Consider the following 27,690-nt stretch of genomic DNA (forward strand, 5'->3'; position numbering starts at 1 on the left):
AACAGGTGTACATGTCTTAAAATGAACTTGAGGATGCTGAGCTGCCATTCCAGCGGGAGGGAAGAGACACATTCTACAAGCTTTCTGTGCTGATGATGCAGGAGAGTGGGCTGCCCATTGTTTTTACCGATTCCTGTAGGAGATCCATGGAATGAGAAGTCACGTAGGAAGCTGGGATGGGCCTTGGAGGGCAGTCAGTCTAGTCTGACTTAATTTCACTTTACAAAAGAGTAAACTGTAATTTACTTGGGGCCGACCCAAGTCCACACAATTACCACATGGTGATGGGCAAGAAGGGGGACAGCTACATCACTTGTGAATTACACAGGTTTTGTTTGTGTTGTTTTTATGCCAACAACTATTTCCAGCCTTGAAAGTTATTGGTTCAGCAGAGGGAGCACTCAAGCAGCTTCTGGGCCCTGGGCTCTGTTTGCAGATTCATCACCAAGCTACTTGTTTGTGGTGCTATCATCCTTTTTCCCTGATATATTTTGGAACTTGACTAAATCTGACATATTTCTCAACAGTAAGTACAGCTACATAAAGCAATTAGTTTCTCACTAAGAGCATGAGAATTTAGATGTTACTTATTTAAAGTGTATTTATTTTTTATTTTTATTTTTTTACCTTTTGCATGCCGTCTTGTCTGTAGGACTTTGTTATTCCAAGTTGAGTGTTTTCTAGGTCTGCCTCTTTTTCTCCCTGAGAAAATGGGCAAATATAAATATGGATGGTGTATAAAACTAACATTATATATAATAGTGCTTTCAAAAATGTTGTTTAGCTGTAACTTTTCCAGAACCTAACACACAAAGAAATATATGTAACAGATAGACTTGCAATGACCATGCCTTTGATAGTTAACCTGGGTTCATCCTAGATTTTCTTTTCTTTACCGTGACATTAATCCAAATTTATTTGCCCCCCCCACATTGATTTTAAAAAGAATTTAAGACAGAGTTTCATTTATATTCCAAAGAATACTGTAACAATAATAATTATGAGGACTAACACCTAAGTGCTTATTATGTGCTAGACACTAATATAAGGTATTTACACGTACTAATTCATTTATGAGATGGAGACTTCTACTACCCTATCACCAAGGAAGAAACTGCAACATACAGAAATTGCAAAATGAAGGGAAGCATTGCAGATTTCCACTGGTTGTGAAGCAGAAACCAATGGCAGCAATGCAAGAATTTGGATTGTCCAGCTTATTATGATGGTGAGACACCAGTCACCATCTTAGCCCTCAGTGAAGGTGCTGGCACTGAAAATACAGTGAAAATGACCAAGGATCTTAGTCACATAGCTTTGGCCAAAAAATTAGGATCTAAGAAACTAATCATGAGACTATCGTCCAAGGGGAATTTGTATAGAGAGTCAAGTCCCAGAAAGCCTTATGGTTAGAAACCCTATCTTGGGAATATGCTCTCAGATTCAGCAGATGATGAGGGGTAGGTAGAAAGACAGTGAGGTACGTGCAGGAGCATCTCATTAATGCCATGTTTAAAGGTGCTGATCTCTCAGGCAAGGCCATAAAGTGCACCCTTTCCCTCCCCTCCCCTCCCCTCCCCTCCCCATTCTTCTTTCCTTCCTGCCTCCCTTCATCCTTCCCTCCCTCCCTCTTTCCCCTCCCCACACCATCTCCTTGTCTTTGTCTTCCCTTCTCTTTCTTTCTATGGCCTGGCCACAATTTGAACTTGTCCAACCATAGACATCTTAGGCAAACAAAGACTCTTTTTCTGTCTCTCTGTGTCTTTCTCTGGTCCTGTTGTAGTCACCTTTCATCAAAGCCCATTGAAGACAAACAAATTAGAGGTATACAAGTAGTTTAGTTCAGTTTACTCGAGCTCTACTTACTAGATTTGGGGCTTAAGATCTGCTAATACTGTAGAGCTCCTGGGACTTCCTTTGTAATTATTCTTTGCAAATTTTCTTGCTCAAATACCCCACAGGAAGTAGTGCGGCTATTCTTGGATTTCCTATCTAAATGCTGCCATGTTCTTGCTACGCAAGTTGAGTAAAGTGCTCCACCCTCCTTAAGACAAGTGAGAAGACTTCAGCTTCAAAGTAATTGATCTGCACCTTCAGGAGTTTGAGGCATAGACTCAATCCTAGAATGTCGAGAGGGTACAAAGAGCCATAATTCCTATAGGACTCCCTGGGGAAAGAAGGAGCTCACTTAGTTCTTCTTGAGAGATATTCCATCTGGGAGAATCACCTGGATGGATGAGTTGACCCAGCAGGAGCATAGTGTGGACCTCCCAGGGCTGGGAGATGGAGACTGAGGAAATTGGTAAGCAGCCAGTTGAAGTTCCTGAATTAGGGGAACTTCAGTTGAGAGGTTCTCTCTAAGTTGAGTGTCTCTGAAGAACTCACAAATGAATATGGCTCATGCATCCACCATATCTAGGAGACACCAAAATCTATAAGGTTGGTGCAAAAGTAATTGCGGTTTGTGCTATTACTTTTTTTTTGAGACGGAGTTTCGCTCTTGTTACCCAGGCTGGAGTGCAATGGCGCGATCTCGGCTCACCGCAGCCTCCGCCTCCTGGGTTCAGGCAATTCTCCTGCCTCAGCCTCCTGAGTAGCTGGGATTACAGGCACGCGCCACCATGCCCAGCTAATTTTTTGTATTTTTAGTAGAGACAGGGTTTCACCATGTTGACCAGGTTGGTCTCGATCTCTTGACCTCGTGATCCACCCGCCTCGGCCTCCCAAAGTGCTGGGATTACAGGCTTGAGCCACCGCGCCCGGCCGCTATTACTTTTTTTTTTAAAGGGAAAACCCACAATTACTTTTGCACTAACCTACATAATATGCGGGCCATTTTTGCTCCTGATCACTTCCTTCTCCCCCTCCTCTTAGACCCAAATTAGCTGAAAGCAATAGATACTGAGTGGAGTTGGAGAGGAAGCGTGGATGAAAGTAAATGCTGACTTCACTCAGCTTCCCTATCAGATAGTTTCCAGTTTTAATATCAGCTCAGGCTTTTTAATATTAAATGAGATATTACTGCTGGTTAGGCGTGGTGGCTCACGCCTATAATCACAGCACTTTGGGAGGCCGAGGCGGGCGGATCACGAGGTCAAGAGATTGAAACCATCCTGGCCAACATGGTGAAGTCCCGTCTCTACTAAAAATACAAAAATTAACTGGGCATAGTGGCACACCCCTATAGTCCCAGTTACTCGGGAGGCTGAGACAGGAGAATTGCTTGAACCCGGGAGGCGGAGGTTGCAGAGAGCCGAGATTGTGCCACTGCACTCCAACCTGGCGCCTGGCAATGGAGCAAGACTCTGTCTCAAAAAAAAAAAAAAAAAAAAAAAAAAAAAAAAAAAAAAAAAAAAAGGAGATATTACTGCTAAAAGGGACTAGCATAGCTCTAGGGCTCACCTAAGACTTCATCCATGGGCAAGAAAAGAACTATTTGAGAGAACAGGTTTGAAAAGGAAGTAGGAGAAGGAATAAATGTGATATCTGCTTAGACTTAACAAATCCAGCTATCCCTCATTTCCTAATCAGGGCTGGCATGTGTCTGCCCACATAGCTCTGTAATGCAGCTCAGCTTCCAGCTCCTGTTCTTGCCAAAGAGTCTCAGGTGGCAAAAAGGCTGGCTCTGAATCAATGGAGAGCCTGAGTTTTCCTCCTTATTTGAGAGAATCAGTGACTTTGGAGGCAAATATGAAGGGCAAATAGGCATATTGCTATTTGTTACCCATAGTCATTCTTTCTTCCATAAGAATAGACTTACAGCTGAACCCAGGACGGCCTGGCCAGCGTGACATTTTTCAGCCTCACTTTACAGCTAGCTCTGGCCATGTGACCAAGTTTTGGCCAATGGGATGCGGGCAGAAGACTTCTGAGTCTCGCTATCAAAATAAATAAATGGCTGATTTAAGCCACTGCATTTTGGGATCTGTTTGTTACAATGACTTAGCTGCTACTCTAAATAATCCATTAGGTCTGAAGCCATCATGGCCCATAGGAGATTTTGAGGCTGCAGCAAAGATGGGGTCTGGCAGAAAGAACAGGACCGCAGTGAGTTCAAAGGAGTAAATCCCCATATTTCTTCTTACCTTTTTGGAGACCATTTGCTTTAAACATATGTCTTCTCTTTTTTCCTGCAAACGGAAAAGAAAAAAATAATTGTTTAGAACTATAAACAAAGATTTATACACTTTATATGTCAATAGTTATCAAGTATTTAATTTTGTTTTCCTTCCACTTTTGAGGGACTAAGTCCTCGGCTACCAACATCCCATCTTGGTAGTTGTCACCCAGAAACCAATAACCACAAAGCAACCTGTTTTTACACAGTGCTAGTCATTTAAACTATGCTTGTACATATCCATGTGTGGTCTTATCATTCACAATAAAGAAAGTTTTTTTTTTTTAGCCAGTTGTTTTTAGACCAGTTTTTTTTTTTTTTAGACCTATCATCCAGGTTGGAGTGCAGTGGCATAATCTCAACTCACTGCAACCTCTGCCTCCCAGATTCAGGTGATTCTCCTGCCTCGGCCTCCAGAGTAGCTGGGACTACAGGCACCTGCCACCATGCCCAACTAATTTTTTGTATTTTTTAGTGGAGACAGGGTTTTACCATGTTAGCCAGGATGGTCTCAATTTCCTAACCTCATGATCCACCTGCCTCTGCCTCCCAAAGTGCTGGTATTACAGGCGTGAGCCACTGCACACAGCCAAGAAAGTTTTTAAGGCAGCTGAAATCAAGCAGAAGCTGACAGCAGCAGCAGAAGAGTACCAAGAGGGTAAAGCAATAACAGGTCTAAGAAATCACCAGTGACAACCAGGCGCAGTGGCTCATGCCTGGAATCCCAGCACTTAGGGAGGCCAAGGAATGTGGATTGCTTGTAGGCCAGGACTTTGAGACCAGCCTGACCAACATGGCAAAACCCCATCTTTACTGAAACTACAAAAATTAGCCTGGAGTAATGGCATGCATCTGTAGTCCCAGCTACTTGGGAAGCTGAGGCAGGACAATTGCTTGAACCTGGGAGGAGGAGATTGCAGTGAGCTGTGATCGTGCCACTGCACTCCAGCAGTCTGGGCGACAGGGCAAGACTCTGTCTCAGAAAAAAAGAAAAAGAAAGAAAAGAAATTAATTATCAGTGAAGTACACTTCTTGGAATTCAGAGGCATGCCTTAAACAGTAAAGCTGTAATCATGCTTATAACAATCAGAACTTAAGAAAGAAGTAGAAAAAAAATCAGAGAAATGATGACAATTTCGAAGGCAAATAAAAGATTAGGTGTTTCAGAAATTAAAGTGAAGGATGGAAATTGCATAAATAGGAAAAGGAAACAAGAAACTTTAAGAACAATTAAGAAAATTAGAGAGAAAATAAGCTGGACACAGTGGCTCACACTTGCAATCTCAGCATTTTGGGAAGCCAAGCCAGGTGGATCACCTGAGCTCAGGAGTTTGAGACCAGCCTGGCCAACATAGTGAAACCCCATCTTTATGAAAAATTAAAAAATTAGCTGGCATGGTGGCACACGCCTGTAGCCCCAGCTACTTGGGAAACTGAGGCAGGAGAATCACTTGCCCTGTGAGGCGGAGGTTGCAGTGAGCTGAGACACTGTCTCAAAAACAAAATAACATAAAATAAAAATTAGAGAGAAAATAATCAATGTAAGTGAACAAATTATTGAAATTCCCAAAGAAGAAAATCAAAATAATGGAAGAAATACTTGATGAAAAACTTTGTGGAGTTATAATATAAAATGAAATATATATATCAAAAGTATCTATCTCTTCACCTTGTCACAGAGAATTGACTCAAAACAGCCAACACCAAGATATATTTCCAGCAAATTTATTGGACTTTAAAGGTAAATAAAGAATAAAATGGGCAGTGTAGGCAAACAGTTATTTTCAAGGGAGAAGACTTACTGGCCAAAAAATTTTCCACAGCAACATTTAATGCCACAGGAAAGTGGAGAAAAACTTTTAAGATATTTCTAGAAATACAGAATGAGCAAACTATTTTTCAGGTATAAATAACACAAACAAATAATTTTGAACAGAAAATTTCTTGGAATGCAGTTTCTGAGTCCTTATTGGGAAAATTGCTAGAAGATATACTTCAGCAAATTAAGGCAGAACTGAAAAATTCTGGCAAAAGGACCAAAATAAAAGTGACAGGTGAGAATATCAAGTGCATATGCTCTGACAATATAGAAATAGTATATAATAACAAAAAAAGTGAGGAAAAGGGTTGGGTAGAGTGGCTCATGCCTGTAATCCCAGCACTTTGGGAGACTTAGGTGGAAAGATCACTTGAAGCCAGGAGTTTGAGACTAGCCTGGGAAAACTAGCAAAATCTCATCTCTACAAAAAATTGGAAAAAATTAGCAAGCTGTGGTGGTGGACACCTGTAGTTGTAACTACTGGGGAGGCTGAGGTGGGAGGATCACTGGAGTTAGGGGTTGTAGCTCTAACACCACTGCCCTCTAGCCTGGGAGGCAGAGTGAGACCCTGTCTCTAACTAAAACAAAAGAAACAAACAAAAGACAAGGAAAAGAGAGCAAAAATGGGCTGTAGAGCAAGTTCTTTGTTTATTTCATAGGTAGGAGTCCAAAATTCTCGTGTTGACAAATCCAAGAGTAGATGTAAAGCATAGTTAATGGCTGAAAGGTAAACATAATGGGATTGTCATGGCCTAAAACTAGGTGAGAGAGGAAAAAAACTGGACAGCAGGATGACACACAGGCTGATTTTATAAATCTTCTGGGTGGGAAACTAAAGGGTACTGTCTAAAACAGAGCACAAAGGAATCACATAAGGGTAATCCTAAAAGTAATCACTGGAACAAAGACACAAACCTTCTTTAAATTGGGAGAGTACACTCCTAACCATTGTGAAAACAGGAAATGAGTGTGGGCTGCTTACCTGCTTATTTATTTCAAGGGAAAGCCTCAGAGGTGGCTCACATCTCTTCTGCTCTGCCCTTGGCTAGAACCTAGTGACTTGGCCAGAGCTGACTGTAAGAACGGCTGAAAGTAGAGTGATTGGGTGTGGCTCTGTGTCCCCACCCAAATCTCATGTTGAATTGTAATCTCCGTGTGTCAGGGGAGGGGCCTGGGGAGGTGATTGGATCATGGAAGCATATTTTCCCCTTGCTGATCTCATGATAGTGAGTTCTCACAATATCTGGTGGTTTAAAAATATGGCACTTCAGCAGCCAGCACTGGAACTCACAACTGCCTAACATGCTAAGCTTCCTGGGCAGGGGAAAGGTGGCATCCACCTCTATAGCTCCAGGCCACGCTTTTCCCCTGCTGGAGCCTGGGAGGCTGGATGGCTTAGTCCCAAGACCTGGCCCCTACAGCCCAACACACTGACTGTGGCTGACTGTGGCTGACTGTGACCAGAGTGCCTCTTCAGGCCTGACCCTGACTCATTCTTCCTCACTGGGCAGGGCTTCCCTGCAGAAACTCCAAAAACTGTAGCCAGAGGCTCAGGGACAGAACCCAGATATCCCTGGGCCTGAGCCCTTAGAGGGAAGGGTGGCTACAATCTCTGTGGACCAGCAAACTTAACCTTTCCTCCTGGTAGTTCTGAGGAATCCAGGCAGCCCAGACAAATGGGTTTCCCCCCAGCAAAGCACACCCTCTATACCAAGGGACAGTTAATGTGCTTCATTGAATAAAGCCTCCAAGAAATATGGGACTTTGTAAAAAGACCAAACCTACAGTTGATTGGAGTACCTGAAAAAGACAGGGAGAATGGAAACAAGCTGGAAAACACACTATTATCCAGGAGAATTTCCCCAACCTAACAAGGCAGGCCAACATGCAAATTCAGAAAATACAGAGAACACCACCTAGATACTCCATGAGAAGATCAACTCCAAGACACATGATCATCAGATTTTCCAAAGTCAAAATGAAGGAACAAAATGTTAAGGGCAGCCAGAGAGAAAAGGCAAGGTCACCTACAAAGGGAAGCCCTTCAGACTAACAGCAGACCTCTTAGCAGAAACTCTACAAGCCCAAAGAGATTGGGTGTCAATAATCAACATTCTTAAAGAAAAGAATTTTGAACCTAGAATTTCATATGCAGTCAAACTAGCTCCATAAGTGAAGGAGAAATAAAATCTTTTTCAGACAAGCAAATGCTGAGGGAATTTGTTACCACCAGGCCTGCCTTGTAAGAGCTCCTGAAAGAAGCACTAAATAAGGAAAGAAAAAGCTGGTACTGGCCACTGCAAAAACACACCAAAATATAAAGATCAATGACACTATGAAGAAACTGCATCAACTAGTGTGCAAAATAACCAGATAGCATCATGATGACAGGATCAAATTCACACATAACAATACCAATCTTAAATGTAAATGGGCTAAATGCTCCAATCAAAAGACACAGACTGGCAAATTGGATAGAGTCAAGACCCATTAGTATGCTGTATTCAGAAGACCCATCTCACATGCAAAGACATGCATAGGCTCAAAATAAAGGGATGGAGGAAAATTTACCAAGCAAATGGAAAGCAAAAGAAAAACAGGGGTTGCAGTCCTAGTCTCTGACAAAACAGACTTTGAACCAACAGAAATCAAAAAAGACAAAGAAGGGCATTACATAATGGTAGAGAAAAAATTCAACGAGAAGAGCTAACTATTCTGAATATATATGCACCCAGTACAGGAGCACCCAGATTCATAAAACAAGTTCTTACAGACCTACAAACAGACTTAGACTCCTACATAATAGTAGTGGGAGACTTTAACACCCCACTGTCAATATTAGACAGATCAACAAGACAGAAAATCAACAAGGATATTCAGGACTTGAACTCAGCTCTGGATCAAGTGGACCTAATAGACATCTACAGAACTCTCCCCCTCAAATCAACAGAATATACATTCTTCTCAGTGCCACATGGTATTTATTCTAAAGCTGACCACATAATTGGAAGTAAAATACTCTTCAGCAAATGCAAAAGAACTGAAATCATAATGAACAGTCTCTCATACCACAGCACAATCAAATTAGAACTCAGGATTAAGAAACTCACTCAAAACCACCCAATTACATGGAAATTGAATAACCTTCTCCTGAATGACTCCGGGGTAAATAATAAAATTAAGGCAGAAATCAAGATTTTTTTCTTAAACCAATGAGAACAAAAAGACAGCATACCAAAATCTCTGGGACATAGCCAAAGCAGTATTAAGAGGGAAATTTATAGCACTAAATGCCCACATAAGAAAGCTAGAAAGATCTAAAATTAACACCCTAACATCACAATTAAAAGAGCTAGAGAGACAAGAGCAAACAAATCCAAAAGCTAGCAGAAGACAAGAAATAACTAAAATTAGAGCAGAATTGAAGGAGATAGAGACATAAAAAACTCTTCAAAAAACCAGGAGCTGTTTTTTGAAACAAAGCAAAACAAAATACATAGACTGCTAGCTAGACTAATAAAGAAGAAAAGTGAGAAGAATCAAATAGACACAATACCACAATGCAAAATGATAAAGAGGATATCACCACTGACCCCACAGAAATACAAACTACCATCAGAGAATACTATAAACGCCTCTACATAAATAAACTAGAAAATCTAGAAGAAATGGATGAATTCCTGGACATATACACCCTCCCAAGACTAATCCAGGAAGAAATCAAATCCCTGAATAGACCTATAACAAGTTCTGAAACTGAGGCAGTAATTAACAGCCCACTGACCAAAAAAAGCCCAGGACCAGACTGATTCACAGCTAAATTCTACTTGAGGTACAAAGAGGAGCTGGTGCCTTTCCTTCTGAAACTATTTCAAACAATTGAAAAGGAGTGACTCTACCCTAACTCATTTTATGAAGCCAGCATCATCCTGATACAAAAACTGGGAAGAGACACAAGAAGAAAAGGAAACTTCAGTTCAATATCCCTGATGAACATTGATGCAAGAATCCTCAATAAAATACTGGCATACTGAATCTAGCAGCACATCAAAAAACTTATCCACCATGATCAAGTCAGCTTCATCCCTGGAATGCAAGCCTGGTTCAACATATACAAATCAATAAGCACAATCCATCATAAAACAGAACCAAAGACAAAAAACATATGATTATCTCAATAGATGCAGAAAAACATATTTGATTAAATTCAGTATCCCTTCATGTTAAAAACTCTCAATAAACTAGGTATTGATGGGATATATCTCCAAATAATAAGAGCTATTTATGACAAACTCACAGCCAATATCATATTGAATGGGCAAAAGCTGGAAGCATTCCCTTTGAAAACTGGTACAAGACAAGGATGCTGTCTCTCACCACTCCTATTCAACATAGTATTAGAAGTTCTGGCCAAAGCAATCAGGCAAGAGAAAGAAATAAAGGATATTTTATTAGAAAAAGAGGAAGTCAAATTGTCTCTATTTGCAGATGATGCAATTGTACCTTCAGAAAACCCCATCATCTCAGTCCCCAAACTCCTTAAACTGATAAGGAATGTCAGCAAAATCTTGGGATACAAAATCAATGTGCAAAAATTACAAGCTTTCCTTTACACCAACAACAGGCATGCAGAGAGCCAAATCATGAATGAACTCCCATTCATAATCACTACAAAAAGAATAAAATACCTAGGAACACAGCTAACAAGGGATGTGAAGGACCTCTTCAAGAAGAACGACAAACCACTGCTCAAGGAAATAAAAGAGGACACAAACAAATAAAAAAAATTCCAACCTTATTGTTAGGAAGAATCAATATTGTGAAAATGGCCATACTGTCCAAAGCAATTTATGGATTCAATGATATTCCCATCAAACTACCATTGACATTCTTCACAGAATTAGAAAAACTGCTTTAAATTTCATATGAAATCAAAGAAGACCCCATGTAGCCAAGACAATCCTAAGCAAAAAGAACAAAGCTGGAGGTGTCATGCTACCTGACTTCAAACTATACTACAAGGCTACAGTAACCAAAACAGCATGGTGCTGGTATTAAAACACACATATAGACTAATGGAACAGAACAGAGACCACAGAAATAACACCACACATCTACAATTATCTGATCTTTGACAAACCTGACAAAAACAAGCAATGGGGAAAGGATTTCTTGTTTAATAAATGCTGCTGGAAAAACTGGCCAACCATGTGCAGAAAACTGAAACTGGACTCCTTCCTTACACAAAATTTAACTCAAGATGGATTAAAGACTTAAGTGTAAAACCCAAAGCCGTAAAAACCCTAGAAGAAAACCTTGGCAATACCATTCAGGGCATAGGCATGGGTAAAGACTTCATGACAAAAATATCAAAAGCAATTGCAACAAAAGACAGAATTGACAAATGGGATCTAATTAAACTAAAGAGCTTCTGCACAGCGAAAAGAACTATCATCTGAACGAATAGGCAACCTACAGAATGGGAGAAAATTTTGCAATCTACCCATCTGACAAAAGTCTAATATTCAGAATTTATAAGGAACTTACACAAATTTACAAGAAAAAAACAACCCCATCAAAAAGTGGGCAAAGGATATATGAACAGACACTTCTGAAAAGAAGACATTTACACAGCCAACAAACATATGAAAATAAGCTCAACATCACTGAATATTAGAGAAATGCAAATCAAAACCACAATAAGATACCATCTCATGCCAGTCAGAATGGCACTTATTAAAAAGTCAAGAAACAATAGATGCTGGTGAGTCGGTGGAGAAATAGGAACACTTTTAAACTGTTGGTGGAAATGTAAATTAGTTTGACCATTGTGGAAGACAGTATGGATATTCCTCAAGGATCTAGAACCAGAAATATAATTTGATCCAGCAATCCCATTACTAGGTATATACCCAGAGAAATAGAAATCATTCTACTATATAGACACATACACATGTATGTTTATTGCAGCACTATTTACAATAGCATAGTCGTGGAACCAAACAAAATGCCCATCAATGATAGACTGAATAAAGAAAATGTGGTATACATAAACCATGGACTACTATGCAGCCATAAAAAAGAATGAGATCATGTCCTTTGCAGGGACATGGATGAAGCTGGAAGCCATCACTCTTAGCAACTTAAAATAATAATAAAAAAATGTAGCACTTTCCCCTTAGCTCACCCTCTCCTGGTTTGCTGTGGTAAGATGTGTTTGCTTCCCCTTCACCTTTCACCATGATTGTAAGTTTCGTGAGGCCTCCCAGCCATGTGGAACTGTGAGTCAATTAAACTTCTTTTTTTTAAAAAATAAATAAATAAATTACCCAGTCTCAGGTAGTTCTTTATAACAGTGTGAGAGTGGACTAATGCAGACAGTCTCAGCTAGGTAGTCACTAGCTAGTTATAGCCACTAGAAGAAAAATGCAAATCTTCCTTAGTATCAGAAGTACACACATGCACATAAAATGCATAGAAGACAGAATGAGGAGTGCTGACTTTTAAAAACTCCAAATTCCTAGAATATATAATATAAATCAATGTGACTAAAACAAGATCGAACATCTTGGTCCTATCAATAAAAGTAAATGGGCTTAAGTCACTTATTTAAAAAAGGAATTTTGAGATTGAATTACAAAATAAAAGCCAACATTTTATCATGTATAAAAATCTCACTTAAAAACATTACTGAAAATAAATATATAGGCAAAGATATAATCAGTATACATCAATAAAAAGAAATCAGAGACCATGTAATTCAGGCCAAAATTTTTAAGAAAGTAGAAATTATAGGAGATGCAATGAGAAATGGATAGAAACACTGTTAATAGAAGACTTTATTTTTGCTTCTTTTAGCCTATAAGAGATCAGGGTAGAAAACAGAAAAGGATGGAAGACCCAAATGATTCGTTTAACAGAATCAGTATGATCGGTACATGTTGAACTCCATAGCCAGAAAATAGAGTATGCACATTTTCCCTACCCTCTCTTAAATAACTCTTGAGTCACAGAAGAAATACAAATACAAATTGCAGGATATTTAGCAAATAACAAAAATAAAAACACTGCCTATGAGAAGCTATGGAAGATTGTTAATACAGAGCCTACAGAGAGGGAAAAAGCCTTAGTTGGGTGGGGTAGTTCATGCCTATCATCCCAGCTACTTGAGAGGCTGAGATTGGTGTATCATTTGAGGCCAGGAGTTCAAGACCAGCTTGGGCAACACAGTGAGACCCCATCTCTAAAATAAAATAAAATGAAACAAAACAAAATAGTGGGACCTGGTGGCACACGTCTGTATCCCAGCTACTTGGGAGGCTGAAGCAGGAAGATAGCTTAAGCTGAGGAGTTCAAGGCTGTAGTAAGCCATGTTTTCACCGCTGTACTCCAGCCTGAGTGACACAGCAGGATCCCTATCACCAAAAACAACCAAACCAAACCAATAATAGCCTTAAATAATAAACCAGTGAGAAAAGAGACACCAGTTGAATTAAACATCTGCCTCAGAAAGAAACAACTGTCTTAGAACAAATACAAAAAAGTAAAGCAAATTATATGATCATAAGCCTGGAAAACTCAAGAGAAGCAATTAAAAATATACTGTCATAATAGGAAAATTTAGTAAGTTTCAAAACTAAGATATAGAAATGAGTAGCATTTTTATATGGGAGTAAAAACCAGTTAAAAGATATAATGCAAGGGAAGACATCATTTATAATAGAAATGAAAGCATTGCTGCCACCAAAGCTCAGACTAAACTTAAAGAAAGTCTGCATCACCACACGCAGAAAATAAATGTAAAAGCTCCACTGAAGGCACAAAGGACACTCAAACAAACTGAGCAACATGGCGTGTTCTTGGAGAGGCAGTCTAGCATCATAAAGATGGGAGCTCTCCCTGTGTTTATTTATAAATTTAACACAATCCCACTACAAGTACCAACAGATTTTTTAAAAGTTGAGTAAAGCTGATTGACACACAATCTTCATATTCACAGATTCCATATCTGCGAATTTGTCTACTGTTCAAATTTATCTGAATCCTCAAATCAATACTCATGGCACTTTTTTTTGTCATTTACAGACATGCAGTGTGGCAAATAATTTGAGTCACCTATGCATGTTTTTAGCTGAGGTCAAACAAGGTGATGCTTTGCCTTCTTGTTTCAGCAATCACACTGTAAACAAAAGTCCATTTGTGGTCTATTTAGTGTCTTTTTTTTTGTATTTTTGTGTTTTTTGTTGGTAATTTCACTATTTAAAGTAGCACCCAAGTGTAATGCTGAAGAGTTGTTAGTGTTCCTCAGTACAAGAAGGCTGTGACGTGGGAGAGAAAGTATGTGTGTTAGAAAAGCTGAGTTATAGTGCTGTTGGCTATGAGTTCAATAGTAATGAATCAATGTGATATTAAATAAGGTATCTTTATACAGAAACACATATGAAACAAGGTTATGTATTGATCAGTTGATGAAAATATGACCAGAAGCTTCCAAAAACCGAATTCTGTATTTTTACTAGAAGAAATGGTCCAATATTTGCTAAGTTTGTGTTCATGGTGACTTTATAGAATATAAGTACCAGGAATAATGAGAATTGACTGTATACATGTGTGTGTGAATACATACACACACATATTTGTATTTTCAGAATCTACCCACTTTTGAACACTTCCACTGCTACCAACTTAGTCCAATTCACTGTCACCCTTCTAAGACCATTGCAGTAGCCTCCTTACTCCTGCCCATCCTTGCCCTCCTAAAGTCTATTATTCATGTAGAATCGAGAGCTTGTCCTCAAAAACATAATTCAGATTATATTCCCCAGGTGAAAACTCTCTAATGTCTTCTTAAGGCCTATAAGTGCCAAATACCTCTAAGAAACCACCTCCCACCAAACCCCTTTCTACCTCTCCAGCCAGTGGCCTCCTTGCCATTCCCTAAAGGACCATGTATAGTGCTGTCTCAGGTCTTTGCAGCTGAGGTTTTCTCTGTCTCAGCTCCATGGCTTAGTCCCTCAATGCACTTAGATTTTGAGTTAAACAGCTTGTTAGCAAGACTCTCCTTGGCGACCCTACATAAAATGGCACATTTCTGTCACTCTATACCTCCATTATTCTTTATTTTTCTTTATAACATTGTCACTATCCGAAATACTATGTACTTATTTGTGTATTGTTTATATACCCTAAGTAGAATGTAAGCTTGATGAGATTTTGCTCGCTTCCTTATCCTTATTGAGCAGCACTGGAAATAAGCATTTGCTGAATACATGAATAAAGGGTCTAAAAAGGAAAGAGACTAAATAATGAGATATCGCTACGTTCATGAATAGAAACACTCAATATTTTAGAGACGTTAGTTATCTCCACATTTATTCTATGTAACTTCAGTAAAAATTCAACAGGGTTTTCAAAGGTTGACAAAATGATATTAAAAGTTATAAGAATGATAAAATGGCCATAATAGCCAAGACAATTTTGAAAGAGAAAAAAGTTGAGAGAACTTAGCCTACCTGATATTAGTACATTACAAAATTATAGCGCTTACTATAGTGTGATATGTATTGATGCAGAATAGATAGGGCAATGGATCAGACTAGAAAGCCCAGAAACAAATCCATATATATATGTAAATGGCATACTATGTGTGACATCACACATCAGTGGAGAAGTTGGGACAATTGGTTATCCATGTTGGAAAAAATTAGACCCTTACATTATGCCAAACTAAAAAAAATCAATTCCAAAATAATTAAATATACAAATGAGAAAAGAAATAATAATGTCTCCACCTAATATTCCCAAAAGCAAACCTTGAGATAGGGTTTTGTTTTCAGTAGGTTTATTTTTGAAGTGATCACAAGGATTAGGAGTGAGGAACTAGGAAGAGGGAGCCAACTGGGCTGGTCACCAGTGTGGTCAACTGAGCCTCATTCTTGCTGGGGACTCTCTGAAGAACCATAATGGATGATCCTCAGGCTGCCCATCTTAGGAATGGAAGCGAGAGGATTTATTCACTGGATCTGACTTTATTAGTCAAGATGTTCCATAAAGTAAGAAAAATATGAAAATATCTGGGTAACCTGAGATTAGGCCAAGATTTCTTAAACAAGATTGAAGAACATAATTATAAAGGATAATAATTACACACGGATAAAATCTTTTGTACATCAAAAACTTACAATTAAGTGAAAAGACAAGTTGAAAAGGTGATATCAAAGAGGCTGGGGGAGTTTTTAAGAAATGAAGATCAGGCAAGGCCTCTCCATGGAGGAGATACTTCAGCTGAAACATGAATGGGAAGAAACCATTCCTACCAGATAAAAGCATCTTATGTAGAGTCAATACAAAGTGCAAGGGTTCTGAAGCTGAACACTGCTTGGTTTATTCAAGGAAGGCCAGAGTAGCAAGTGAGCGGGGAATCATAAGGGACGAGATTTAAGAGCTGATCAGGGGTAGCCTATGTAATACTTCATAGGCACGGTAAGAAATTTAGACTCATTTTCTAGGTTCAACTGGAAACCACTGAAAGGGTGTAGCAATTGGGCAGCCAGTTGTTGAATGGAGAATGGATTCTAGTGGGCAAGAAAGAAAGCAGAGAGACCAGTTAGGAGGACTCTGCAGTGTTCCACATGCAAGATAATAGAACTCGGACTGGGGTAGTGGCAGGGAAGATAAAGAATGGACAGATTTGATATACAGTCTTGGAACTTGTTGATGGAGAGAGTGCAAGCAGTTAGGATAGGGGGAAATCAAGTTTACCTTCTACATTTTTGGCTCAATCTTAGTAAATATGGTGCCATTTACTGAGATGAGGATTACTGATGGGGATGACAAGTTTGGGAATGAGAATGAAGAAGTGTGTTTGACACATCAGATTTAGGACACCTGTTAGACTTCAAGTAGAAGTCTGGAGTAAGAAGTTGAATTTATGACTTGGCAGTTGAGGAGAAAAAGAAGAGAAATACAATTGGTAGTCATTCACATATTGATAAAATTTAAAAAACAGGACTGGATGCAATTCCTAGGGAGAGACTATATTAGAGATAAGGAAAGCACTCAGGCTCAATCCCCCATATTGGGGAATTCCAATATGTAGACATCAGGAAGCTAGAAGGGACCACCACCAGCACCACCATCAATACTACCACCAGTACTATCACTAACCACACTACCACCAACATCACCAGCAAATGACCAGGAAGGTGCTACTAGCCAGTAGGAGATGGGGGTGTTCCAGAAGACAAGGGAAGAGAGTGCATCCATCCACGCTGCCCAAAGGGGACCACCTTCTCCCAGTTCATGCACCTGATCATGGCCATACTAATATCTGCCGGGTGTTAGGAGGCAAAGGGCAGCCAACAACTCCCGATCAGAAAGGCCATGAGCAGATGATAACTGCAGGCCATGCTCAGACAAGCCACACCAGCTCGATCTCTTTGACTGGAGGAACCAGCTTTTTGGAAACAGACCTTTTCAGGCCTCAGGCCTTAGGCTCCTGACAGGAGATTCACTTCGCCTTCCACCATTGCTCTCCACACCTACTGTCTACTCCCTGCCTCATCTGTGAAGCCAGCAGGAAGTTCACCCTTGGACAATCTGTACAGTTCTCCTAGGGAGAAGCCAAGCTGCTTACTGAGAACATATAGTCTAGAAGCAGCCTTGCCCACATAATTGAGATCCACAGAGAACCTGGATTAGCTGACAATATTGATTACCATGTGATTATCTATGACAAAGAGCAAGCAATGGAAAATCCCTGATCTTCTAATTTATAGTTTATTGACACTTCTTTACTAATCCTTTTATTTTTAATATTTTTTATTTGCTTGCTTTAAGTACATATTTTGTAGAATCATATAGTTGGATTAAATTTTCACAAACTGGTAGAATTAATTTATTCATGTAAACTACTCACCCAATAACTATTAATTGGGCACTTATTGTGAATCAACTCACTATCCTAGATGCTGAGGATACAGTTGTGAATAAAACAAAGTTCTTGCTGGCATAGAGCTTATAGTCTGGTGAGGAGACAGCAATGAAGAAATAAACACAGAAGACTGCAGAGTGTTTTCAGGAAAAGTAAACTAGAATAAAGACTTCAGGGAGTGGTGAACAGAGCTGGAAGTGTGTGCGGGAGGAGGATGTGTTATTTTACATAGAAAAGCCAGGAAGAACTTCTCATAAGTCAGCGTTTGAGGAGAGGCCTAACAAAAAGTCAGAGAGTAAGCCATTAATCCTGTCCTTCATCGGACAAGATGCCCAAATCTTACTCTAGAAAGACTATTGCAGGCTCTGAGCACACTGCCTTATCCTGTGGAAGTGGGGGTCACTGTGAATTCTCTTGCCATGTCCTATAGACTGAGATATGGTGACTTCATCTCCAACCAAAAACATTCTACCGTCTCCACTGTGAGCATGGGCTTGGCCAAAGTCTCTCAAAATCTTGGCTACTGTGCTGAAGCCTTTCACACTCTTGGTCGGGGGATCCCCTAATCCATTTAAATCTGGATCTTTCTTCTATTTCACATGATTTCCTATCTTACTTCAATGGTGATGGACAGTTTTGAAATCTGTTTGTACATCCCAACCCAAAACAGGTACCCTGAAGGAAGACTGAGTCTTTAGTACAGCTGTGGTCTAATTTACAAGGGAAGAAAGGTTGTGGAGGGTTGGGAGTGTGAAGTAGACAAGTAGAACACTTAAAAGGGAAGCGTGATGAGGCTCATAGGATGAAGTCTGGTAAATGGAAGTGGTATAAAGAAAAGCCATCAGTATTTTGAGATAAAAGAAAATAAAATGCAGAAACTATCTTAATGATGTTGGGAATAATAATTAGCCTATAGACAGTGGTAAAATATTATACAAGATGTAGTGTTAAAAGAAAGACACCATCGGCATCCTCACCTAAATACTGAACTAACTTCACATTATGTATTTAGGTGAAGACAAAAAAGGAAATCTGAAAATAAAATGATATGGGATGTGGAGCTCATTCAGAATGGAGAATGGGAGAGCTTTAGCTGAAAAATCTGTATATATCCTAGGCCGGGCGTGGTGGCTTACACCTGTAATCCCAGCACTTTGGGAAGCCAAGGTGAGTGGATCACCTGAGGTCAGAGTTCAAGACTAACCTGACCAATGTGGTGAAGCCCCATCTCTACTAAAGATACAAAAATTAGCCAGGGATGGTGGTGAGCACCTGTAGTCCCAGCTACTCAGGAGGCTGAGACAGGAGAATTGCTTGAACCCGGGAGGTAGAAGTTGCAGCAAGTTGAGATTGCAGCACTGCACTCCAGCCTGGGTGACAGAGCTAGACTCCATCTCAAAAAAAAAAAAATCTATATGCATCCTATTTCACCGTTTTTAGGTGAAATTCATTTCAGGCACTTCTTTATTTTTCCCAGTAACATTGAGCTCCACAGGCTTACATTTCTTGTAAGGCTAACTAATGAAATTCCACAGACCAGATTTTAAAAATGTAAGTCTTCATAACTAACAAAAGAAATTACTAAAGGAGATGAAAGGAAAGGCCCTTCAACCCATAATTGTGGAAGGAAAGAGAACATTCTGCACCATAACACTGACATAAAGAATCTGATTTGACAAAGTGTTAAATTGAGAAATTTCAAAAGAAGACCAGTCTTACTCTCTTGTAAAATATGGAAGCATGTCTTTTCATAACCATTACTGATTTGTTCTGTTCTCTGCTAACATAAACTTGTTCCTAGGAGAGCTATCCGCAGAGGTCTTGTGATAATCCCACAAAAGAGAAAATTATTGCCACTTCTCATGAAACCAATTTCCAAAGAAACATGTAATTCTGATTAATTGTCTTATTTCATAATTTTCAGGCCTGCCCATAAGATTTTAAGTGATACCTGGATCCCTAAACTGTATAAATGCTTGTAAGATTTTATATTAACTCAGTGCCATTCTAATTCTCTCATATGCAAGTAAGAAATTGACTACAGACTTCTTTTAAGTAAAGATTTTGAGAGTCTTATTTAAATTCATTTCAGTTATTATGTAATAGAAAAAAGATATTAATAGTAACACATAAATGTATACAACGTATAAAACATTTTTTAAATGCCAGAATTATACAAAGGAAATTTTTAGCGGAAGAACATAAGACATGAATAAAAGAGTAAAAGTCTCTGTTCTTCCCAAATTAACCTGCAAGTTCAATGATTTTTTTTTTTTTTTTTTTTTTGAGACAGGGTCTTGTCCTGTCACCCAGGCCAGAGTGCAGCGGTGCAGTCTCGGCTTACTGCATCCTCTGCCTCCCAAGTTCAAACAATCCTCAAGCCTCAGCCTCCTGAGTAGCTGGGATTACAGATGTAAGCTACTACACTCAGCCAGTTCAATGCATTTCTAATCAGAGTTTTCGATGGATTTGGGAAGGAGTTGGAAGAAATTTCTTGAGCTCATTCTAAAATTCACCCCCACTGAGGCATCGGGATGGTTCTACCTCTGAGCTCTTCTTTCTTTTCTGTAGTCCCTTCAATTACAAAAGAAAAACATAGAATATAGACAGGTAAAGACACTGTGTAATCAAAGTGGTGATTCAAATCACCATGCCATAGAGTGGAGAATATTTTGTAAATTCCTACTCACTTACACACAAAGGCAAATCCCATGTGGATTATATATGTAAACATTAAAAATGATCAGTTATATCAAACTTCTAGAATCAAATTTAGAACAATATTTTTAAAATCTTGAGGAAGAAATGACCATTGTAAATATGATATGGAACCTGGGAACTAGTCAGAAAAAGGCTGGCAAATTTGACTACATAAAAATTTAAAACTTCTCTAGGACAAAATATTCCTTTAACAAATCTAAAAGAAAAATGACAAATGGACAAAATACTAGCAACGCAAATGACTAAGATTTAAAATATATAACATATAAGATTTCTATATTCATTCAGCATAATAAGGAAAACACCACAACATAAAACACTGACAGCATTCTCTGACAAAGAGTTCTACGAAGAAGAAAAAGAAATGACCAATAATAAATGAAAAATTCCTGACCTGACCACACTAAATATGAAAACAATGCATGTTAAAGCAACCCTCAAATAAGACTTTTTATATTTCAATTTAAAAGATTTTTATTCTCCAGATATATTAGTTTGAAAAGTAAGAAAGGAAAAATATGTACATAATTACTTCATTTAAATAAATAAAACTATATTCCAAAATGTGCTAATACATGCATAGTAAAATTCTGGAAAGATAGACACCAATGTTCACAAGAACATCTATTTTAAAATCAGAATGAAAAGAAAGATGAAGACAGAATAAAAAGCAAAATGAGCATTTTGAAAAAATAAATTGCTACTTTAAAAGGCATTCAAGTTTTGTCTTATGAAAGGTGTAGAAAAAGTGCTCCTGGCATTGACAAACAAATTTAGTAAAGTTTCAGGATACAAAATCGATGTATAAAAATCAGTAGCATCTTTATACATTAAAAACGTTCTAGTTGAGAACTAAATGAAGAACACAGTCCTATTTACAACAACCACAAAGAAAATGAGATTCCATAGGAATTCATTCAGCCAAGGAGGTAAAAGATGTCTACAAGAACAACTACAAAACATTGCTGAAATAAATCAGAGATGACACAAATAAATAGAAAAATATTCCACGCTCATGGTTTGGAAGAATCAATTTAGTTTAAATGGCTATACTGTTTAAATCGCTTTACAGGTTCAACAACATCCTTATCAAAATAAAAGCGTCATTCTTCACAGAATTAGAAAAATCTATTCTAAAACTCATTTGGAACTATCAAAGAGCCTGAATAGCCAAAGTAATTGTAAGCAAAAAGAACAAAGCTAGTGGTGTCACATTGCCCGACTTTAAACTCTACTATCAGGCTGCAGTGATCAAAATAGCATGGTACTGGTACAGAAACAGACACATAGACCAGTGGAAGAGAACAGAGAACCCAGAAACAAGCCTGCTCACCTACAACTATCTCATCTTCAACAAAATCAACAAAAATAAGCAATGGGAAATGGGCTGTCTATTCAATAAATGATGCTGGAATAACTGGCTGGACATACAAAGAAGAATGAAGCTGGATCCATAGTTCTCATCCTATGCAAAAATTAAGATGGATTAAAGATTTAAATGTAAGACCTAAAACTATAAAAATCCTAGAATAAAATCTAGAAATACCCTTCTTGATATAGACCTTAGCAAATAATTTATAGCTAAGTTTCCAAAAACAATTGCAACTAAAACAAAAATTGTCAAGTGGAACCTAATTAAATAACTTCTGCACAACAAAAGAAATTACCAAAAGAGTAAACAGACAGTCTTCAGAATGGGAGAAAATTTTTGCAAACTGTGCATATGACAAAGGTCTAATAACCAGAATCTAGAAGGAACTTAAACAAACCAACAGACAAAAACCCAAAAATCCAATTTAAAAAAGGGCAAAGAACATGAACAGACACTTCTCAAAAGAAAACATACAAGTGGTCAACAAACATATGAAAAAAATGCCCAACATCACTAATCATCAGATAAATGCAAATCAAAATCACAGTGAGATATCATCTCACACTACTCAGAATGACTATTATTAAAAAGTCAAAAAAAATAAAAATAACAGATGCTGGCGAGGTCGTGGAGGAAAAGGAACACTTATACATGGTTGTTGGTGGTGTAAAGTTAGTTCAACCATTGTGTAAGACAGTGTGGCAATTTCTCAAAGACCTAAAGACTGAAATACCATTTGACCCAGCAATCCCACTACTTTTAGGTATATACCTAAAGGAAAATAATTCATTCTATCAAAAAGATACATGCGTTCATATGTTCCTTGTGTTATTCACAACAGAAAAGAAATGGAACCAACCTAGTTGCCCATTAACAGTGAATTGGATAAAGAAAATGTGGCACACATATACACCATGAAACAGTATGCAGCCATAGAAAGAATGAAAACATGTCCTTCGCAACAACATAGGTGGAACTGGAGGCTGTTATCCCAAGCAACTTAATGCAAGAACAGAAAACCAAATACTGCATGTTCTTACTTATAAGTGGGAGCTAAAGATTGAATACACATAAATATGAAGATGGGAACAAGAGACGCTGGGGACCATTAGATGGGGGAGAGAGAGACGGAGGGTGGCATGGGCTGAAGAACCATCTGTTCAGTACTATGCATACTGCCTGGGTGATGGGATTTTTGGGACCCCAAGCCTCAGCATCACACAATTTACCCATGTAACAAACCTGCACATGTGCCCTTTAATCTATAATAAAAGTCGAAAAAAGAAAATAATGATAATAAGCCTTAGCATTAAAAAATAGTTCATTTGTAACATAAAAATTAAGTAAATTCTGATTTGTTCTTACTTCTTTTCCCACTGTGTTTTTCCAAAGTAGAATTGTTTTCAACATCCATGGTATCTAGAAAGTGACAGGTAGTGGTCAGAGAACTGTAATTTATAAGTAAAATTTACAAATCTTATGACAATTCATTCTACATGAAAGGCTTGGGTTTATAACAATATTCTAAGTATAATTTATTTGTCTTCCTTCCAAAGGAAATAGATACTAAATTGATGTCTAGGGTCTTCCTCTAGTTCTCTGAGACTTTGAAACAGCTCCTAATTACTTAATTAGGCACCAGTTTCCTCATTTATGAAACAGGGATGGAAACAGTTATCCTGTTCAGCTTTAAACTTTTTATGAATATTAAATATGATTTTATTTGCAAAAGTTAATAGGAAATAACTATATAAATCAATAACAGACCAGAGGATATCTTTTAAAACTATATGCTTTTAGCTTAAGAGTAGGTATCTGAGGCTTTTTCCTGACAGGTAGCAGGACTGTCTGTCTTTTTAGGCCTTTCCAAAGTTGTGACAAAGTGGCATTATTACCTGTGAGTGGAAGAATGTGTTTTTGTTTGTTGCAAGAAGAAGAGTGGAACCTGCTTTATGTATTCAACACTTAGCATTGATATGCCAATATAGCAAGTGAGATACTGCTGTTTTTACCAATGTGTTTTTTACTACCTAAGAGAACTCATTCTGATAAACAAGAGTTTATAATGATCTCTTGTCTCCCAGCAGTTCCCAAAAGAGTCAGGTTAGGCAAATGCAGAGAACAGGATTCTGGCATGGACTGAACCTGTTCTTTGTCACAGTCTGCTCACAGTCAAGTGCAGCAGGAAAGGAAGGCTATGATTTCAGACTTTTGAAATTCTGAGGCTTGAGACCTGTGATCCTACTTCCTGTTGGTGATCCAGAGGCTGCTTGATGCTCCGCTTCAACTCTGATCACTTCCCACATCCCTACCCAGTGTCTGTGAAATCGACTGAGCCACTTCCATCCCAAGACCCTAGGGCAGCCTTACCCATCATGCCAGATGCTTGGCTACTTTCAGGCCTTGCTTCTTGGCTTCTTGGCACACCTTTTGTAAAACACATGACACAGGTACACTTCTCATTTTCAGGTTCTTGTAGCTCTGTTCCTAAATTGTGATTTTTAAAAATTTTACTTGTGCTTACTCCCCTCCTGAGATTCTTCTTTCCCCCAATGCTAGTGACCACCCACTCCCCACAGCTAAATTAAGGGATGGGCGCTACCTCTGAAATCTTTTTCTTTTGTTTTTCCTCACTGTATTTGTCCCTTCTGTTCATGAATAACCCTGAGAATTTCATCTTGAAATAAAGGGTCAATTAATAGTATGTTTCAGTGATGGACAACACTGGAGGAGCAAAGGCTGGTTTTAGGGAAAAAGATGATGTGCCTAGTTTTGGAGGTGTTGAGACTGAAGTTTGAAGATACTGAGTGGTGAAGTCTAAGGTCTTCAGGACCTCGGACAGGAGCCTTCTGACACTTGGATGAATGAGTTTAGAAGAGATGGCTGGCTGGAGATACACATGTAGGAATCATGAGGTTATGGGTGGTGACTGAAATCGTAGGAGTGGATGAAATGCCTGGGTGAGGCCTTTTGTAATCTGGGTGAGTCAGAGGGGCCAGGGGATACCTTACTCTGAAAACTTACTGCCATTATGAATCATGCCTTGTGCTAAGGTTGCTTTTAACTCACGGTCATTTCAGAACCCACAGTTTCTCCATCATTCTCTTCTCTCCCTTTTACACTTCCCCCTTCTCACCTCCATTTTCTCTCATGTTTTAATTCTTTATCTACATACTTGACATTGTACCACATTTTTTACACCACTCCATTTTATCACCCTTTGTGTGTATCTCATTCCACCTGTTTTCCTGTTTACATCTCTAGATCTAGTTTTATTGCTGAGGTGAACTTCTTTCTACTGTCACTTGCTCCTTCTGTTCTCTCTTCTAGCTTTGTTTCTCTGAATCTAATCTTGATCGTTTGACTGTTTTCGCAATTTCAATCTTTGTCTTTATCCACATTTTCTTTATCTGTATTCATCTTTATCTCAGATTATTACTTTATCACCAAATGCCTGCTCTTTGGACACTGACCACATAGCCATCTCTATTACCTTTGTCTGTTCCCTATGAGCTTTCCACCTTGCAAGGCTGTCAAACAATCACAAATTTTATTTTCGTGTTTCTGGTACAATTTCTGAGAAGTATTTTGAAAATTATCCCTCTTCCCCCACAGAACTCCCTGACCTGGAATATTTGGATTCCTTGTCCACTTAGAAAAACTTAAAGCTGGCTCTTATATCTTTTCATCTGGTGACTCCAGCCTACCTTTCTCCATTTTTTCTCCTTACTTTATCCACTCAGTGTCTCCTCCCTCTATTCAGGAGCCAAGCTCTTCTTTTTCTTTTGGCTCCCTCAAACCTGTTGAAAGCAGCCCCAGTCTGTGCACAAGTCTCTGTGTGTGGTGTATATGTGTGTGTATATGTTTTGGAGGAGAGGTAAGGAAAAGAAGAAACAGCTTTTCCTTCACACAAGTAGAAAAACAAAGATAATCTATAATTAACATCATAATTTGCCTCTCCATCACAAGCTAATGGACTGTATCTTGTCTGACTCTCTTTGTGTATTTATTGGAGGAGCCTTGAATTCACAGGACAATGAAGACAAACAAGGAAATAACAGACTATCAACGGTGAACAGGAAACCAGGGAACATGTCTCAATGTGGTCATGCTGAGCTATTCTCAGAGCTTAGATGAACTGACAAAAAAAATACCTACATCAATGAGTATACCTCATAGCCCGACTCTATCTGGCCACACCTGATCTCCTCTTGACTTCTCATTTTCTGCCCATTGCCCTGCTGCTATACATTCTTGTCTCTATCTCTGATTCTGTAAGCTCGTCTCTCTTTGATTTTTCTTGTCTCCTGTGTTGCTTTTTCTGTTTTCATCATTGATGTTCTGTTCTCCTCTATTTCTATGTTTATCCACTTTGCTTCTATCTTTATAGGTGTTTTGTATATTATATAGCTGGTTCCATTCCTATTCTCTCTGTCTCCATGATTTTTATTTTTCCCCCCATAGAGATGTATATGTATTAACCTATACATACACACACACACTCATATGTTAAATGTAACAAATATATGCATGTGTACACACACATATACACACACACACAGTTGTTGTTAAATAAGCTTTCTTGCATCAGGTACTGGTATAGTCTCCTGTGAATATCTGAGTTCCTTGTGCATCTTCTCAGGACTTTGACTTAAATGATATTATCTTTCTGTCTGTTACATACAAAAGTCAACCACATGAGACACCTGGGTTGCTAGTCTCTATTGTTCCTTAAGTTTTTTGGCCCTAATACTTCTGTACATCTATTTCCTCACCCCAAAATAGGTATAGTGAGAGTTAGCCTGCCTATGTCTTAAAAATTTTGTGATGACATCTGTACATCTATTTCCTTACCCCAAAATGGGTATGGTAAGAGTCTGCCTATGTCTTAAAAATTTTGTGATGACAAAATAAGATCTTATTTGCCAAAATATATTGAAATAACACAATATAATCCAATTACATGATGAAGGACATCTGTCAAAAACTATACTAAAGTTTGAGAGTGTTTGATCTGAAGTTTTTATTTCTGTCTATAATTACATAGTAGGAGCAGTTGTCTTTTGCAGTTTTACAATTACAAATGACGTTGATGTCAACCCATTTATTACTATAAAAACCTAAGATCTTAGTGTTAATAGGAATGAGAGCAGGTTTTAAAAAAAGATACCACAAATTTGCTATTTATTTCGTCTACAACAGCAATATATAATTACATACATTTAGTCAGTGAGACTCATCCTGTTAAACATGAGTTTATCATAATTTCCTGCCTCCTTCCATTTTCTAAAATGCAAAAAGGAGTTCCCAGATGAACTGGATACAAGGCAGTCAAGGTGCTCAGAATAAAAAAGGTCTGGAAACAGTAGCTTTTAATTCAGATTCCTGACATTCTGCAGGCCAAGTCTTGGCATCCTAATCTTCTTTACCTGACCCACTTCTTAGGGGTGAGCTGCAGGTTTCCTGAAGCTCTTCTCCATTACTCAGCTCTGAAAAGTCAGTACTGCTGAAACCTGAAGAAAAAAAAAAATTCCTTAACAGTCTTAGTCTGAGTCTTTGGAACCAGCAGGGAATTCTTTAAAAGAAAAACTGGACAAGAGAAGCTTGTGTAGGAGTTTGTCTACTTAGACAGGTAGGACAAGGACAAGCTCCTACCACTAGGCCACCCTTTGGCTTTGATCATCTGACCTGTTGGTCAAGATTGCTCCAGCAGCCATCGCTGAGGCTGG

At 38.6% G+C, this 27,690-nt stretch overlaps 1 protein-coding gene across 10 annotated transcripts in view; it reads right to left on the reverse strand.

The window, feature by feature from the left end:
• The window catches only part of SP100 (SP100 nuclear antigen), a 125,582-nt gene that overhangs the window by 34,673 nt on the left and 63,219 nt on the right, over positions 1 to 27,690 (reverse strand). For 9 of the 10 annotated variants that reach the window (XM_064372904.1, XM_064372901.1, XM_064372905.1 and 6 more), the window contains 5 exons: positions 27,391 to 27,474; positions 24,332 to 24,448; positions 23,327 to 23,380; positions 4,086 to 4,130; positions 628 to 702 (listed from right to left, as the gene is read on the reverse strand). In XM_064372904.1, the coding sequence (XP_064228974.1) occupies positions 628 to 702; positions 4,086 to 4,130; positions 23,327 to 23,380; positions 24,332 to 24,448; positions 27,391 to 27,474 (375 nt within the window). The remainder of the gene's footprint in view (positions 1 to 627; positions 703 to 4,085; positions 4,131 to 23,326; positions 23,381 to 24,331; positions 24,449 to 27,390; positions 27,475 to 27,690) is intronic. The other variant, XM_064372900.1, reaches the window with a different exon arrangement.

This window comes from Aotus nancymaae, unplaced genomic scaffold (genome assembly GCF_030222135.1).
Source record: "Aotus nancymaae isolate 86718 unplaced genomic scaffold, 86718_ANA_hifiasm-v0.15.2.pri h1tg000008l, whole genome shotgun sequence".
NCBI classification, from domain to species: domain Eukaryota; kingdom Metazoa; phylum Chordata; class Mammalia; order Primates; family Aotidae; genus Aotus; species Aotus nancymaae.